Source organism: Salvelinus fontinalis, chromosome 1 (genome assembly GCF_029448725.1).
Source record: "Salvelinus fontinalis isolate EN_2023a chromosome 1, ASM2944872v1, whole genome shotgun sequence".
Classification (NCBI taxonomy): Eukaryota; Metazoa; Chordata; class Actinopteri; order Salmoniformes; family Salmonidae; genus Salvelinus; species Salvelinus fontinalis.
This window is the reverse complement of record NC_074665.1, coordinates 34,279,442-34,297,413: the sequence shown is the minus strand read 5'-3', so window position 1 is coordinate 34,297,413 and position 17,972 is coordinate 34,279,442. Positions and strand designations below refer to the sequence as shown.

Sequence of the window (17,972 nt, the reverse complement as noted above, 5' to 3'; positions counted from 1 at the left end):
CACAAACACACAGAAATCAGTACCATGGACACCCACATTATATTTAGCTGACATTTATTGGACTAAATCGTTTTTGGCATTTTTTAGTTGTCATTGTATCAGACTAAGCATAGGTGGTTAGATTATGTTAACATTTTGAAGTTGAATTGATGCTGGATTAGTGGAGGCAGCTCTTGTTTTCTTTGCGACTTGTGGTAACTCTCTATTGTTATAAATCAATAGTTGTTTAGTAGTCTAAAAATGTTGGAAACATTAACTTGCTTGACCATGCTGTAGGTCATGTAAGGGCTTATTACATGCAAAATGTTTTGTGGACTTCACCAGACAGTTGTTGCTTTCCGGTTTTGTGATGAAACAAAGGTTGTGGTTGAATTTATTCTGCCACTGTGTCTTCTTATTGTCTCAGCCTTAAGCCTATATATCATGGTGTCAAGGCACATAAACTAACAGGTTATAGAGCAAACAATGCAATTATCACAACACATAGGTTGTAATATGTCTTTTCTCCCCCTGGAATGGCTTCCCCGGGGATTTTACCCACACACCGCTACGGAGTAAGTGCATACTTTGCATTTGTGAAATGATTTTGATGTGACATGAAAGTAAAGGGCTTTACGTTTCTAGAACCGTATCACAATTGAGAATCAATTCACGCCAGTCTGCCTCTGAAAATACCACAGAAGTTGCTTGGACATTAAGGAGTAACAGTAGGCTCCTTAAGAGTACATCTTGGGCTAACCTCTACCTAACCCAATAATGGACTAAAGGAGCCTAACGTTAAATAATCCTTATAGTAGAAGGATCTTACAGGCTTGTCCTGCCTCTCCCATCTCCTCAACAGTTTTTAGGAGCAGATACCCACGTGGGTGATTGAAAGATGAACTGAGGTCCACACTCCAGTCGAGTTGGTGGTGGTAATGCACCTTAAAACCTCGTAAGGATCGGACTCTTTTTTTAAATTGTCCCCTTAAAATGACATACCCAAATCTAACCTCCTGTAGCTCAGGCCCTGAAGCAAGGGTATGCATATTATTGGTACCATTTGAAAGGAAACACTTTGAAGTTTGTGGAAATGTGAAAGGAATGTAGGAGAATATAACACCTTAGATCTGGTAAAAGATAATACATAGAAAAAGACAAGCGTTCTTTTGTCTTTTGTATTTGGGAACTGCACCCGTTGATTTGGCCTCGTTTTTTGGCTTGCCCCTCAAGAAATGCTGGTGGCCATGACAGAAGCCAAAAGTGAGTTTGCTTGGAGGTGTGGTTTGTTGTGTGCATTTTCTTGGGTGTGTCCTTGCCACCACCAAGACACACCCACTCAATTACAACTAGCCACCTGCAGGTTGAGTTCAATAACAGTCAGGACTCCATCACATTATCTTGCAAGTATCCAAGAGCTGCAAACTTTGAAAGCTCATGCCCATCATCCTGTGTGATATAAAGTCATGAAGTTTGGTACATAGGTCCCTGTCCTCACAAGGAACACATTTGCCTCAAGAACTCATAAGGTCTGCCATGATGGATTTTCCGGCAATTTAGAGTTAGATTGCATCATCTTTGAAATGCAAGAGAAAGGCCCTAATGTATTGTTCCAGCCCAGGCACAATTTATATTTTGGCCACTAGAGGGCAGCAGTGTATGTGCAACGTTTTAGATTGATCTAATGAACCATTGCATTTCTGTTCAAAATGTTGTATCAAGACTGCCCAAATGTGCCTAATTGGTTCATTAATACATTTTCAAGTTCATAACTGTGCACTCTACTCAAACAATAACATGGTATTATTTCACTGCAATAGCTACTGTAAATTGGACAGTGCAGTTAGATTAACAAGAATTTAAGCTTTTTGCCAATATCAGATATGTCTATGTCCTGGAAAATGTTCTTGTTACTTACAACCTCATGCTAACCGCATTAGCCTATGTTAGCTCAAACGTCCCGCGGGGGACCCACCGATCCTGTAGAGGTTTTAAATGACATCTCCGGAACCACTGGGCCAATCCGGATGAGCATTGACATATGGCATCATATGGCATCAAGGTCTCTCAATGCAATATCCTCCTGACTAGTATGTCAAACAACATGGCTGCTACTGACCAATAAACATTAATGTGGGCATGGTCTGGTACATTAATGCATATAAATCAGACACAGATATTTGTATTGTAACCAAACTTGGTACACATGTTCCAACACTGTCAAGGCTCAACATATGCAAGCATATTTCGAGAACATGTTTATATCTCTTGATCTGTATGACTCAGAGTGATTACATTTGGCTCACATGCTCAGGGATATGACTCTAGCTAATCTGTAAAATATGGTTAAGTTTGGCTGCATGGGGCATTGTTGGACAGGGAAAATCATTCCATGTGCATGGTGCGGTCATATTGCTTGAGCAAGAGTCTTGGAAGATTTTGTATGTCCAGCGGTTCTGGAGAAGAAGATATTTAAAGCAGTCAACGTTATAACATGTTTTCCAAAATATGCATATTGCATGATCTGTTTAATTTTGATTTAGCAAACTTGGTAAGGAGTACAGAAGTAGCTCCTCCTAGGGCAATGTGTCCAATTTGTCCTGGTGGTGGCACAGTGGGCCCACAGCTTGAACCCCAACATTGCTGCTGGCAGCTATATTTACTATTGTTCCTGTTCTTCAATCACGGAAAATTAACATGCAAATTCCTCTGAGATGGTAACGTTTAGGAGGGTGTAACTAGGCATGATGTTAAATACCCATAGTCCACACCCTCTCAGGCAATGCCATGCCAATTAGCCACATGGTGGTTCTATAACAAGCAATTGTAAATGCAAACTTTGAAAGCTCATGCCCCTCACCGTGCATGACCTAGAGTCATGAAATTCGGTACATAGGTCCCTCTCCTCGCATGAAAAATATTTGCCTAAAGGACTATAAAGTCTGCCATGATGGAGTTTCCACCATTTTTAATTATGTGAAAAACACTTAAAACGCTAATCCTCTGGCACCGAATGACCGATCTGCAGGAAACTTGATATATAGCATCTATGGACCAAGGCAACATTTTCAAGGCTGGCTTCTCCAACAATATGGCAGCTATGACCAATAAACATTTACATGGGTGTAGTCTGGCACATAAATGCATGTAAATCAGACACGGTCATTCGAATCATAACAAAACTTGATGTATATGTTCAAAACACTGTACTACACAAAGCCATGACTACATGGAATCTATTCCACATCAAGTAACTCATGCAAGCAATAAAATTAGGTTTAAAAAATTGAGAAAAACACACCTCTTCTATACACTTCTCTTTTCTTCACCTTCTTCTAACTAGGGGGAGCAATTTTAACATTTGGCAAAATATGCGTACCCATTTTAAACTGCCTATTTCTCAGCCCCCGAAACTAGAATATGCATATAATAGTCAGATTAGGATAGAAAACACTCTGAAGTTTCCAAAACTCTAAGAATTTTGTCTGTGAGTTAAACAGAACTGATATTGCACCTGAGAAAATTTCAAGCAGGAAGTGGCACTCATTTTGAGAGCTCTGTGTTCCAATGCCTTCCTATCGCATATGTGAAGTCTCATCAAAAAGACCTCTTTTTCTATGTCTTCCCTAAGGTGTTAACAGCCTTTAGACGTAGTTTCAGGCCTTTATTTTGAAGGATGAGCCTGCAAGAGCACATTGTGTAAGTGGACAGGTGGGGGCTCTCCGGGTGATTTTTGCGCAATTCTGAAAGGTAGCCATTGTCTCTCTCGCTCCTAGTGAAAAGCCAACTGTCCCGGTTGATTTATTATCGAATAGATATGTGAAAAACACCCTGAAGCTGGATCAAAAACAACGTTTGACATGTTTATGTGGACATTATGGATATAATTTGGATTTTTTTCCGCCGTTGTCGCAAACGCTTGGTGGCGCATCATCCTTCTGATGGCGCATCAAACAAACGGAGGTATTTGGATATAAAACATATCTTTATGGAACAAAAGGAACATTTGCTGTCTAACTGGGAGTCTCGTGAGTGAAACTAACCGAAGATCAACAAAGGTAAACGATTAATTTGATTGCTTTGCTGGTTTTTGTTACCGAGTTACCTGGCGCTAGCTGTTCGTATTGCTTTGTAGAGCGATCGATAGATTTACACAAATGCAAGTATTGCTTTTGCTGGGAAGCATAATTTCAAAATCTGAGATGACAGATGGATTAACAAAAGGCTAAGCTGTGTTTGCAATATTGCACTTGTAATTTCATGAAATTATATTTTTTGATTACCCTTTGGCGCTAGGCTACGCTATGCTAGTCAGGGTTTTTAATGACAAAAATCCCGGATCCGGGATGGGATTTCAGAAAGGTTTTAAGGAACAGCGGGGACTGTGAAGCAACACAAACATAGGCACAGACACATACATACAAACACACGATAACATACGCAATATACACACACGTACACATGGTTTTGTGTTGTAGATATGTGGTAGTAAACTAGGGGCCTGAGGGCACACACCTAATGTGTTGTGAAATCTGTTGTGAATGTATTGTAATGTTGTCACATCTTCTCCTGCTCCTCCCCTCAGGCGTACAACGTCGCTGGAATACTAACCACCGGTCCTGGGATTCATCATTACGCATAACTGGCACTCATCATTACGTGCACCTGTTAATCATTATGATTCACACCTGGTCTTCGTTACCTTCATCATTTCCTTCCCTTTATACAGTTGAAGTCGGAAGTTTACATACACCTTAGCCAAATACATTTAAACGTGTTACATCCGGTTTGGAGCGAGCGGTCGCATTTGCATTCGCTCCGCAGGTAGTATAACTTTTCATTACATTTCATTACATTTCATTATAGTACAACGGTTTGATTTGTCTAACCTTAGCAATTTCTTCTTAGCTAGCTACATAGCCGTCTGTGTATCAAAGATAATTGCGTAATTATTGTATTTCGTCGTCTATCGTAGTCCACACTGCTATCTGCCCAGCAGCTAGCCAGCTAGCAAACGTCCACCGTCTACCGAATAGTAGTATAACTTTTCATTACATTTCATTATAGTACAACGGTTTGATTTTCATTTTCATTACAGTACAACGGTTTGATTTGTTTGATCTTAGCTAGCTACATAGCCGTCTTTGTATCAAACATAATTGTGTAGTTATTGAGGTTCGCTAGCCAGCTATTTTCGTCCTAACGTAACGCAACGTAGCCAACACTGCTAGCTAGCCAGCTAGCCACCGAATAGCAGCATTGTAGAAACGAGTGCATTACAACGGAACGACTTGATTAGTGTAGTGTTTGCTGGCTACACAGTTGTCTTTGCTATCTTTGATTTGTGTGATCTTAGCTAGCTACTTAGCTGGCTACATAGCCGTCTTTGTATCAAAGATAATTGTGTAGTTATCGAGGTTCGCTGAGGTTCGCTAGCCAGGTATTCTCGTCCTAACGTAACGTAACGTAACGTAGTCAACCCTGCTAGCTAGCCAGCTAGCCACCGATTAGCAGCACTGTAGAAACGATTACATTACAACGGAACGACTTGATTTGTGTAGTGTTAGCTAGCTACATAGTTTTCTTTGCTATCTTTGTATCTAAGATAATTGTGTAGCTTTGAGTAATTATTTTCGCCTGCCGCGCTGCCGTCCTCCTACCTAGCCAACACTGCTAGCTAACACTGCTAGCTAGCCAACTTCTACCGAATAGCAGCACTGTAGAAACTTACATTACAACGGAACGACTTGATTAGCGTAGTGTTAGCTAGTTGTCTTTGCTGTCCTTGTATCCATGGTAATTGTGTAGTTTAGAGAAATTTAGAGAAATTGTCGAGGTTACCTAGCCAGCTTCACTTTCAACAACGCAGCCACTGCTAGCCAGGCTACTTCACCAGCCAGCAGTACTATATCATTTTAGTCAATAAGATCTTTTTTTTTTTTTTTTTTTTTGCAACGTAAGCTTAACTTTCTGAACATTCGAGACGTGTAGTCCACTTGTCATTCTAATCTCCTTTGCATTAGCGTAGCCTCTTCTGTAGCCTGTCAACTATGTGTCTGTCTATCCCTGTTCTCTCCTCTCTGCACAGACCATACAAACGCTTCACACCGCGTGGCCGCGCCCACCCTAACCTGGTGGTCCCAGCCCGCACGATCCACGTGGAGTTCCAGGTCTCCGGTAGCCTCTGGATCTGCCGATCTGCAGCCAACAAGGCAGAGCTCATCTCAGCCTATGCGTCCCTCCAGTCCCTCGACTTCTTGGCACTGACGGAAACATGGCTCACCACAGATAACACTGCTACTCCTACTGCTCTCTCTTCGTCTGCCCACGTGTTCTCGCACACCCCGAGAGCTTCTGGTCAGCGGGGTGGTGGCACCGGGATCCTCATCTCTCCCAAGTGGTCATTCTCTCTTTCTCCCCTTACCCATCTGTCTATCGCCTCCTTTGAATTCCATGCTGTCACAGTTACCAGCCCTTTCAAGCTTAACCTGTCTAGGATCAGCGTGGCGCTAGCGGCACCCCCCCCCCCCCCCCCACTGAAAAACCAGTGCCGCGAAATTCAAAAAAAATATTTTTTTAAAATATTTAACTTTCACACATTAAAGTCCAATACAGCTAATGAAAGACACAGATCTTATGAATCCAGTCAACATTTCCGATTTTTAAAATGTTTTACAGGGAAGACACAATATGTAAAGATGTACATCTATTACCTAAAAACACATTAGCATAATCCACCATCTTTTATTTGTCCACCAACACCAGTAGCCATCACCAATTCGGCTAAACTAAGATATTTATAGCCCCTAACCAACAAAAAAACTCATTAGATGACAGTCTGATAACATATTTATGGTATGGGATAGGTTTTGTTAGAAAAAAGTGCATATTTCAGGTATATGGCATAGTTTACAATTGCACCCACCATCACAAATGGACTAGAATAATTACAATGAGCAACGTGTTTACCTAACTACTAATCATCAAACATTTCGTAAAAATACACAGCATACACGAATCGAAAGACACAGATCCTGTGAATACAGACAATATTTCAGATTTTCTAAGTGTCTTACAGCGAAAACACAATAAATCGTTATATTAGCTTAGCACATAGCAATTAGCAGCCCAGCATTGATTCTAGCCAAAGTGAGCGATAAAAGTCAACATCGCCAAAAGATATTAATTTTTTCACTAACCTTCTCAGAATTCCTCCGATGACACTCCTGTAACATCACATTACAACATGCATATACAGTTTGATCGAAAATGTTTATATTTAGCCACCAAAATCATGGTTAGACAATGTGAAATGTAGACAAGCTGGTAAAGAAAACGTCCTTGCGCCACTTAGACAGTGATCTACTCTTATACATAAATACTCATAAACGTGACTAAAAAATATAGGGTGGACAGGGATTGATAGACAATTTAATTCTTAATACAATTGCGTTATTACATTTTTTAATTTATCCTTACTTTTCAATACAGTTTGCGCCAAGCGAAGCTACGTCAAAAAACATGGCGTCCTAAGCCACTAAAATGTTTCGACAGAAACACGATTTATCATAATAAAAATGTCCTACCTTGAGCTGTTCTTCCATCAGTATCTTGGGCAAAGGATCCTTTCTTGGGAGAAATCGTCTTTTGGTGGAAAGCTGTCCTCTTGCCATGTGGAAATGTCAACTACGTTCGGGATGAACTGAAAAGCGTTTCCAACTTTTCACATCGTTGCAAAAATAAATGTCCCAAAATCGCACTAAACGGATATAAATTGCTATAAAACGCTTTAAATTAACTACTTTGTGATGTTTGTAACTCCTATAACGAGTGAAAAGATGACCGGAGAAATATAACAGGCTAAACTAACGCTTGGAACAGGAGAGGGTCGGTGTCTTCCACGCGCGTTACGCAGCAAGAAAAGACTTGCTAGCTAAAGGTTTTTTTCATTTGTAGGGCCTGTGAACGAGCAATCGAGCCCGTTGGAATCGTCATCACGTAAAGGCATCCAGGGGAAGACGTAAGAAGTGTCCGTATAGTCATAGCAACGACAGAGCCCTTTTAAATGACTTCAGAAAAGTGGCCAACGTTTCTCAAATCTGACTCCATGTCAGGGAAATTGCTGTAGAATGGGCTCTGTTCCACTTAGAGACAAAATTTCAACTCCTATAGAAACTATAGACTGTTTTCTATCCAATAATAATAATAATATGCATATTGTACGATCAAGGATTTTGTGGGAAGCCGTTTAAAAAATTAGCCACATTAGCATAAATAGTCTAAACAGCGCCCCCATCCTTATCATTTATCGCCCTCCAGGTTCCCTTGGAGAGTTCATCAATGAGCTTGATGCCTTGATAAGCTCCTTTCCTGAGGACGGCTCACCTCTCACAGTTCTGGGTGACTTTAACCTCCCCATGTCTACCTTTGACTCATTCCTCTCTGCCTCCTTCTTTCCACTCCTCTCCTCTTTTGACCTCACCCTCTCACCTTCCCCCCCTACTCACAAGGCAGGCAATACGCTTGACCTCATCTTTACTAGATGCTGTTCTTCCACTAACCTAATTGCAACTCCCCTCCAAGTCTCCGACCACTACCTTGTATCCTTTTCCCTCTCGCTCTCATCCAACACTTCCCACACTGCCCCTACTCGGATGGTATCGCGCCGTCCCAACCTTCGCTCTCTCTCCCCCGCTACTCTCTCCTCTTCCATCCTATCATCTCTTCCCTCTGCCCAAACCTTCTCCAACCTATCTCCTGATTCTGCCTCCTCAACCCTCCTCTCCTCCCTTTCTGCATCCTTTGACTCTCTATGTCCCCTATCCTCCAGGCCGGCTCGGTCCTCCCCTCCCGCTCCGTGGCTCGACGACTCATTGCGAGCTCACAGAACAGGGCTCCGGGCAGCCGAGCGGAAATGGAGGAAAACTCGCCTCCCTGCGGACCTGGCATCCTTTCACTCCCTCCTCTCTACATTTTCCTCTTCTGTCTCTGCTGCTAAAGCCACTTTCTACCACTGTAAATTCCAAGCATCTGCCTCTAACCCTAGGAAGCTCTTTGCCACCTTCTCCTCCTTCCTGAATCCTCCTCCCCCTCCCCCCCCTCCTCCCTCTCTGCAGACGACTTCGTCAACCATTTCGAAAAGAAGGTCGACGACATCCGATCCTCGTTTGCTAAGTCAAACGACACCGCTGGTTCTGCTCACACTGCCCTACCCTGTGCTCTGACCTCTTTCTCCCCTCTCTCTCCAGATGAAATCTCGCGTCTTGTGACGGCCGGCCGCCCAACAACCTGCCCGCTTGACCCTATCCCCTCCTCTCTTCTCCAGACCATTTCCGGAGACCTTCTCCCTTACCTCACCTCGCTCATCAACTCATCCTTGACCGCTGGCTACGTCCCTTCCGTCTTCAAGAGAGCGAGAGTTGCACCCCTTCTGAAAAAACCTACACTCGATCCCTCCGATGTCAACAACTACAGACCAGTATCCCTTCTTTCTTTTCTCTCCAAAACTCTTGAACGTGCCGTCCTTGGCCAGCTCTCCTGCTATCTCTCTCAGAATGACCTTCTTGATCCAAATCAGTCAGGTTTCAAGACTAGTCACTCAACTGAGACTGCTCTTCTCTGTATCACGGAGGCGCTCCGCACTGCTAAAGCTAACTCTCTCTCCTCTGCTCTCATCCTTCTAGACCTATCGGCTGCCTTCGATACTGTGAACCATCAGATCCTCCTCTCCACCCTCTCCGAGTTGGGCATCTCCGGCGCGGCCCACGCTTGGATTGCGTCCTACCTGACAGGTCGCTCCTACCAGGTGGCGTGGCGAGAATCTGTCTCCTCACCACGCGCTCTCACCACTGGTGTCCCCCAGGGCTCTGTTCTAGGCCCTCTCCTATTCTCGCTATACACCAAGTCACTTGGCTCTGTCATAACCTCACATGGTCTCTCCTATCATTGCTATGCAGACGACACACAATTAATCTTCTCCTTTCCCCCTTCTGATGACCAGGTGGCGAATCGCATCTCTGCATGTCTGGCAGACATATCAGTGTGGATGACGGATCACCACCTCAAGCTGAACCTCGGCAAGACGGAGCTGCTCTTCCTCCCGGGGAAGGACTGCCCGTTCCATGATCTCGCCATCACGGTTGACAACTCCATTGTGTCCTCCTCCCAGAGCGCTAAGAACCTTGGCGTGATCCTGGACAACACCCTGTCGTTCTCAACTAACATCAAGGCGGTGGCCCGTTCCTGTAGGTTCATGCTCTACAACATCCGCAGAGTACGACCCTGCCTCACACAGGAAGCGGCGCAGGTCCTAATCCAGGCACTTGTCATCTCCCGTCTGGATTACTGCAACTCGCTGTTGGCTGGGCTCCCTGCCTGTGCCATTAAACCCCTACAACTCATCCAGAACGCCGCAGCCCGTCTGGTGTTCAACCTTCCCAAGTTCTCTCACGTCACCCCGCTCCTCCGCTCTCTCCACTGGCTTCCAGTTGAAGCTCGCATCCGCTACAAGACCATGGTGCTTGCCTACGGAGCTGTGAGGGGAACGGCACCTCAGTACCTTCAGGCTCTGATCAGGCCCTACACCCAAACATGGGCACTGCGTTCATCCACCTCTGGCCTGCTCGCCTCCCTACCACTGAGGAAGTACAGTTCCCGCTCAGCCCAGTCAAAACTGTTCGCTGCTCTGGCACCCCAATGGTGGAACAAACTCCCTCACGACGCCAGGACAGCGGAGTCAATCACCACCTTCCGGAGACACCTGAAACCCCACCTCTTCAAGGAATACCTAGGATAGGATAAAGCAATCCTTCTGCCCCCCCCCCCCCTTAAAAGATTTAGATGCACAATTGTAAAGTGGCTGTTCCACTGGATGTCATAAGGTGAATGCACCAATTTGTAAGTCGCTCTGGATAAGAGCGTCTGCTAAATGACTTAAATGTAATGTAAATGTAACTCAGTTTTTCACCATTCATGACATTTAATCCTAGTAATAATTCCCTGTTTTAGGTCAGTTAGGATCACCACTTTATTTTAAGAATGTGAAATGTCAGAATAATAGTAGAGAGAATGATTTATTTCAGCTTTTATTTCTTTCATCACATTCCCAGTGGGTCAGAAGTTTACAGACACTAAATTAGTATTTGGTAGCATTGCCTTTAAATTGTTTAACCTGGGTCAAACATTTCTGCCCACAAATTTTCTATAGGATTAAGGTCAGGGCTTTGTGATGGCCACTCCAATACCTTGACTTTGTTGTCCTCAAGTCATTTTGCCACAACTTTGGAAGTATGCTTGGGGTCATTGTCCATTTGGAAGACCCATTTGCGACCAAGCTTTAACTTCCCGACTGATGTCTTGAGATCTTGCTTCAATATATCCACTATAATTTTCCTTCCTCATAATGCCATCTATTTTGTGAAGTGCACCAGTCCCTCCTGCAGCAAATCACCCCCACAACATGATGATGCCACCCCCATGCTTCACGGTTGGAATGGTGTTCTTTGGCTTGCAAGCCTCCCCATTTTTTCCTCCAAACATAACGATGGTCATTATGGCCAAACAGTTATGTTTCATCAGACCAGAGGACAGTTCTCCAGTACAAGTACAATCTTTGTCCCCATGTGCAGTTGCAAACCATAGTTGTCACGTTCGTTGACGGAAGAATTAGACCAAAGTGCAGCGTGGTAGGTGTACATTTTACTTTTATTTAAATGACACCAAAAAACGACAAAATACAAAAACGAACATAAAGCTACATGCAATGCAGAAAGCAACTACACACAAACAACATCCCACAAACTAAAAGTGGAAAAAGGGCTGCCTAAGTATGATCTCCAATCAGAGACAACGATAGACAGCTGCACAACCAGAAGAGGACTGGCCACCCCTCAGAGCTTGGTTTCTCTCTAGGTTTCTTCCTAGGTTTCTACCTTTCTAGGAAGTTTATCCTAGCCCCCGTGCTTCTATGTCTGCATTGCTGTTTGGGGTTTTAGGCTGAGTTTCTGAATAGCACTTTGTGACATCGGCTGATATAAAAAAGGCTTTATAAATAGATTTGATTGATGGGATTCTGATGTAATATGAGTTAGTGTGGAGTGTTTTAGAGTGTTTTCTAATATACTTGAGAAATGTTTGCATATTACATTATAGTCAATGGAAAGTGACAACCTATTTTCTGACACTTTTGAATGTGGGTCAAAAGGGAAATGTAATTATTATCTGAATTTCCTTCACTCCTGCCTGCCCTCACCATCTTTAAACGGTGCCTGACAGGCGGGGGCGAAGGACACTGTCTACTGGTCAACCCCGCCTCCCGTGTGCTAACTAGCTTGCTAGTTAGTAACACCTTGTGCTAGCTTGCTGTGCCCGACAGGTGGGGGCGAAGGACACTGTCTACCGGCCGTCCCTGCTTCCCGCTAGCACAGCAGGCAGAAGGCAGGCAGGGGCACTCCAATACAGTGGGTGGCTTCAATGCGCAATAAAGTTGGTTGCCAGGCGCCTATACCAAGTGTTAACCTAAAAGCTGTCTTGGGTTCAAACATCTTCTATTGTACAGAAAATTAATTGCTTAATCAATTGAGAGCGACAGAATTAGATTACTTCCCAACCAAATAATTTTTTTTGTCTCCTTGGACCTCGGCTATAGAAGGTTGTAGCTCTGCCTCTGAATGTCTAAGAAATGAAACAATGATATCCCCAAATGCCTTGAAGTCATGTCTTTCCGGGTATTTTACAGCTTGTTTCTAGCATAAAGCATCGCAGACCAAAGCACTGTTATAGATCACTTAATATAATCAGATCAGTTTGATATTTTTTTCAAAATCTTAAACTAGTGACGGGTAGGCCTGTGCTTTTGTCCATTTTATTTAATAAAAGGTAGGCCTATTGCGTAATCTCTCATACCCCCTCAATTCAAGTACTGGTTTTCTTAACTGACATGGAGGCAATCTACTATAAGAGCGCATGTTGAGTGGAGGGATATAGCCTACAAATCTATGGACTTCCTATACATGGCCATGGGAAGATGGGTTTTATATTTTATATTACAGTTTTTCTCAATTGCTAAAACACTAAAACCCATTGGCTGAACAAAGTTCTCAGTTGCCTGGACTCATTTAGCTAATTATGCAGTCTGTTGTCAATACCTTAAACCATTTCACATGGTAAAACACAATTTGCAGGTCTCAATTAGACTTTTCAGCAAAACTCTAAACACATTCTCATTCTCAAAACACATTCTGCACTCTAATGCACATGTCATCCATACTGGTAAACACAAGTTGCAACAATCAAATACAAATAGAGAACACATGTCATTGATTGAACACAACCACTCAAAATTGATTTAACCTGTTTCAAATGATGCGACACAACCAATATAAGCCAGTTCAGAGAGCAAACAGGTTGTTGAAGGTGGGAAGGAGAAAGTCTGAGAATGGATAGAAGAAACAATGTGAGAGGACGAGGACGAGTGCGTATGCGAGGTGGGCGACGAGGAAGAGGAGGAGGGCAAGAAAGAGGAAGAGGAGGACGAAGAGGAAGACAAAGAGTGGAAATATCTGATGAAATTCGAGCAACAGTTATAGACCATGTTCTTGTCCATGGACTGACAATGAGGGTAGCAGGACTTAGAGTGCAAACCAATTTGAGCTGATTTTCTGTGTCCACCATAGTAAGGACATTCAGAGAAGAGAACAGGTACAGTATACTACTGTATTTTTGTAATTGCAAATGTACTGTACTACACTATATGCAGCTGTTTCAATAGACATTTGTAAAGTTAATCACTGTATGTATTGTACTGCATGAATATGTTTTGTAACTGCACAACTAATTTTTGTAGAATTGCAAGGCTGCCACCTGCAGGTGGAAGGACAGCTATATTCACTCGGGAGCAAGAGGCCGTTATAGTTGGCATGGTCCTTCAAGATAATGCAATGCGACTCAGAGAAATCCAGGAACGAGTGATACAAGACAACACACACTTCCAGGGAATCGACAGTGTGAGCATTTTCACAATTGACCGTGTCCTCCATCGTAACAGGATGCGAATGAAACAAGTATACAGAGTACCTTTTGAGCGCAACTCACCAAGGGTGAAAGAACTGCGAGCTCAGTATGTGCAAGTAAGTGTACATTCAGAAACATTTACTGTAATCCAGATTGTCTACAGTACTTACACATACTATGTGAATGATTTTTACTCTTCAGTACATACAATGTATGTGAATCAGAAGCCTAATTGTACTCTACAGTATAGCACTGTCTCTGTACGACTTACAAAATCCTACATACAGTATATTGTGTTTCTACACAGACAATATTTGACTTGGAATCCTTGGACAGACCCCATGAGTTCATCTTTGTCGATGAAGCAGGCTTCAATCTAACAAAGAGGAGAAGGAGAGGCCGAAACATGATTGGACAGCGGGCCATTGTTGAAGTCCCTGGTCAACGAGGTGGCAATGTCACAATCTGTGCTGCTATCAGCAACCATGGTGTTCTACATCACCATGTTACACTCGGGCCATATAACACCGAGCACCTTCTAAGATTTATTGCCAATCTAAGAGATATTTTATTTGAGCAGCAGGTTCAAGAGCAGCAGGGTCGAGAGCTAAATGAGAATCCCATTCCCACCTATGTGATAGTGTGGGACAATGTCAGTTCCCACCGAGCTGCTCAGGTAAGGGAATGGTTTAACATCAATGGGCAGTTTATGAACTTGTACCTCCCTCCATACTTGCCTTTCCTGAATCCGATTAAGGAGTTTTTCTCCTCTTGGAGATGGAAAGTGTATGATAGACAACCCTACACCAGAGTAAATCTGCTGCAAGCCATGGATTTAGCCTGTGGTGATATAGGTGAGGAATCATGTCAGGGCTGGATACGGCACACAAGAGGCTTCTTCCCCCGTTGCCTCAGGAGGGACAATATTGCTTGTGATGTCGACGAAGTGCTCTGGCCTGACCCAGCCCAAAGACAGGAAGAAGCACATTGATCACATGTTTACTCCTTTGATTTTTGTCCCTTTTAGTATTGTATACTGTAGTACAGTGCATTGTAGGCTGTATACTGTACAATGGACAAATTGTATGGCCCTGAACATTGTGCTTTCCATTTAGTAACAGTACTGACTGCTCAATAGATTTTGACTGGTTGCAGGTTCATATCAACAAAGAACAAGAATTACAGTCTCACAGAGACAAAGGACACGTTTGTGAGATGCAGGGTACAGTACTGTAAAAATAGGGGTACAAGGAGGAGGAAGAACAAAAAACAAAATTGCAATGAGCAAAGCAGAGTAGTAATTTCTGATGCATTTTGAGCTGCTATGATAGAACATGTTTTCGTTCATCAAAAGACAATGACAGAAAAATATGAATATTTTTTTAGATTAAAAATTTACATCTCCCTGAGAATTCTATGTTTTGAACAATGTGTTTTCTATTTTTCGGTGTATTGTTTACTGACTGCTTGAGAGTGTATATCATTTTGATCACTTTGTTTATGATTTGAGAGCAGTGTTTGATTTTGAACACAGGTCAAACTGTTTTGAGGCGAATGTTTCATTTTGCGAGAGGAGTCAGAGGTTATGTAAATAGTGCTTGAAGATGAGGTTTTATGTTTAATGTTTTCAGGAAATGGAGCATGGTTTCAGAAATTGTGTTTTAGCAATTGAGAAAAACTGTAATTATTTTTAAATTGTGATTTATCAGGGGGTGCTGCAGCACCCTCAGAAACCCTACTTCCCGTGGCTATTAGCCTATCACACGAGGTTGGTGGCACCTTCATTTGGGAGGATGAGCTCAAGTGGAATGAGTGGAATGGTATCAAATACATCAAACACATGGCTTCCATGTGTTTTGTGCCATTCCTTTTACTCAGTTCCAGCCATTATTACTGTATGGGCCGTCCTCCCCTCAGCAGCCTACTATGGAGCCTATAGCTTTTAAGTTTGTTTGTCAAACAGGTAGGCCTACCTCTTACTTCTTAAATAGGAAGAAATAAGCTCCAACACAAAGCTATCTTGTTGTTAGTCAAATATAATTAAAATGAAGACGTTGAAATGGATTATTCTTACTCGAAATTAATTACTTTCAGCACTATGAACTGTCCATTTCCAATTGATTGGAGATTCAGGACCACAAAGTTACTCGGATCTGGTTATTGTGAGGTCAATAACTCTGATAAATACATAATGGGTAAGATGAAGAAACGTGCAGTTTTTATTCAAATCAATTATAGTAGTAGCGAGCTATCAAAGTTAACCTCATCTTTGCGCTCTCCTTCTCAAAGTGAACAGAACATAGGCTATAGGCTAGTCCGCGCACAATTTTTGGAATAGGGCCTAATCCCCCCCCCCCCAAAGAATTCAGAAGCTTTTGACTCTCCTCTTGAACTGCTTCTGTAGGCCTACACAGCACATCATTGGATAGACAGCACACTAAAAAGGTTTTGATCAGCAAGGGCAGAGCAGGCCGGGGCTGAGGGTTGGAATATACATTTGTTATGCATTTTATGAATAATGACTAAATGATGTATACATTTAACGTAGAACTATAACTAAAACTACCCTGTAGCAGTATGATTGTATGACATTTATTAGAATCATACCTCTATAAATCTGATGTGTGTAGTTTTAGTCAGAATTAGGACAAGGACTTTTTGTTCCTTTTTAGTATGTAAGCAGGGTGCAAGTGTGAGACAATGTATGAGATAAGAGGAGCTATCGACAGACAAGCTCTACTACTGTGTTCCTTACAGGACATTCTGTCCCCACCCAGGGAGGGGAGAGACCTTGGGCTTGTAGTAGATTGTATAACAGGTGGCAGACAATGTATGACAGGAAGACTTGTGAACTATGTTGCCATTGTATCTGAGAGGAGGAGAGACATTTATGACAAAATGTGAGGTATATAGACCAATGTACAGGAAATGATAGGCAGCGCGCTCTCGTAAATAAATTATCTGACTATTGTGACTGGGCCTCCGTCTGATTCATTCCAACCAGTTTCCTACAAATTCTGGGTTTCAGGCTGAGTAATTAATTCAATTGGGTGTATTAACACGGAGAACATAAATCTCTTGACACCATTGCAGTGTGTACTGCATCCTAGATTTATTTACACCATCCCAGCAACTACCTTAAGAATCTAACTCTGATCTGTGCTTCTCCAAGCATGCTCTTTGTAGCCTATAGCCTATAGGCTGTGTAAGGGCCGACGCGGGGATGAGAAGCAGGTACGGGGAGTTGACATTTAATTGTGAACAGACAAAGAGCAAGACAGCAACAGCGCCAGAACACAGATACACAATGACAAACAATGCAGCAGCGGGGAACAGAGCTGGGGAACTGACAAATATAGGGGAGGTAATAAACAGGTGATTGAGTGAATCCAGGTGAGTCCAATATCGATGAAGCGCGTGACGAGGGAAGGCAGGTGTGCGTAAAGGATGGTGGCAGGAGTGCGCAATGCAGGGCAGCTTGGCACCCTCGAGCGCCAGGGGGGAAGAACGGGAGCAGGCGTGACACTATGAATCATTTGATTGACACCACACTAAATAGCCTATAGTCGCACTTGATATTGAGGAGAATCAGAGATGGAGCAAATAGCAACTGGTATAGCTACAGACCCGCACGCCGCCCTCTGGCTGCCTCATTACATTACACTCCCAGTATGATAACACAAGGACATAGATAGACGATAGTGTAACTAATAATTGATATTGTACACTATGAGAGAAACATCTATTTGAGCAAATAGCGAAGACTTTAAAAATTGCGCGTAAAATAATTGGCATACACTGGTAACATTCTAATTTGAGAAAAAGGATGAGTAATGTCCTATTCAATATTCAACAAAATCATTTCCACAACTATTAAGGCTTTCAAAAGTTCATGTTTTTAGAAGTCCAAAAGGATTCATGTAATGCATGGAATCTTTCAATTGTCCTGGGGCACAGTAATTCACTTCATTTACTGCCAATGT

The 17,972-nt window shown here is 42.8% G+C and overlaps 1 protein-coding gene across 1 annotated transcript; it reads left to right on the top strand.

Moving 5' to 3' along the window:
- Nucleotides 1-10,813: 10,813 nt before the first annotated feature.
- LOC129853538 (uncharacterized) lies at nt 10,814-16,341 on the top strand. Its single transcript, XM_055919688.1, has 2 exons — nt 10,814-14,105; nt 14,297-16,341. The coding sequence occupies exons 1-2, from the start codon at nt 13,785-13,787 to the stop codon at nt 14,978-14,980; spliced, it is 1,005 nt and encodes a 334-aa protein (XP_055775663.1). The 5' UTR covers nt 10,814-13,784; the 3' UTR covers nt 14,981-16,341.
- Nucleotides 16,342-17,972: the final 1,631 nt, after the last annotated feature.

Coding starts and splice junctions, on each gene's coding strand:
- LOC129853538 (XM_055919688.1), top strand. CDS start 13,785: ATGAATATGTTTTGTAACTGCACAACTAATTTTTGTAGAATTGCAAGG. Junction 14,106..14,296: donor TGCGAGCTCAGTATGTGCAA/GTAAGTGTACAT, acceptor GTTTCTACACAG/ACAATATTTGACTTGGAATC.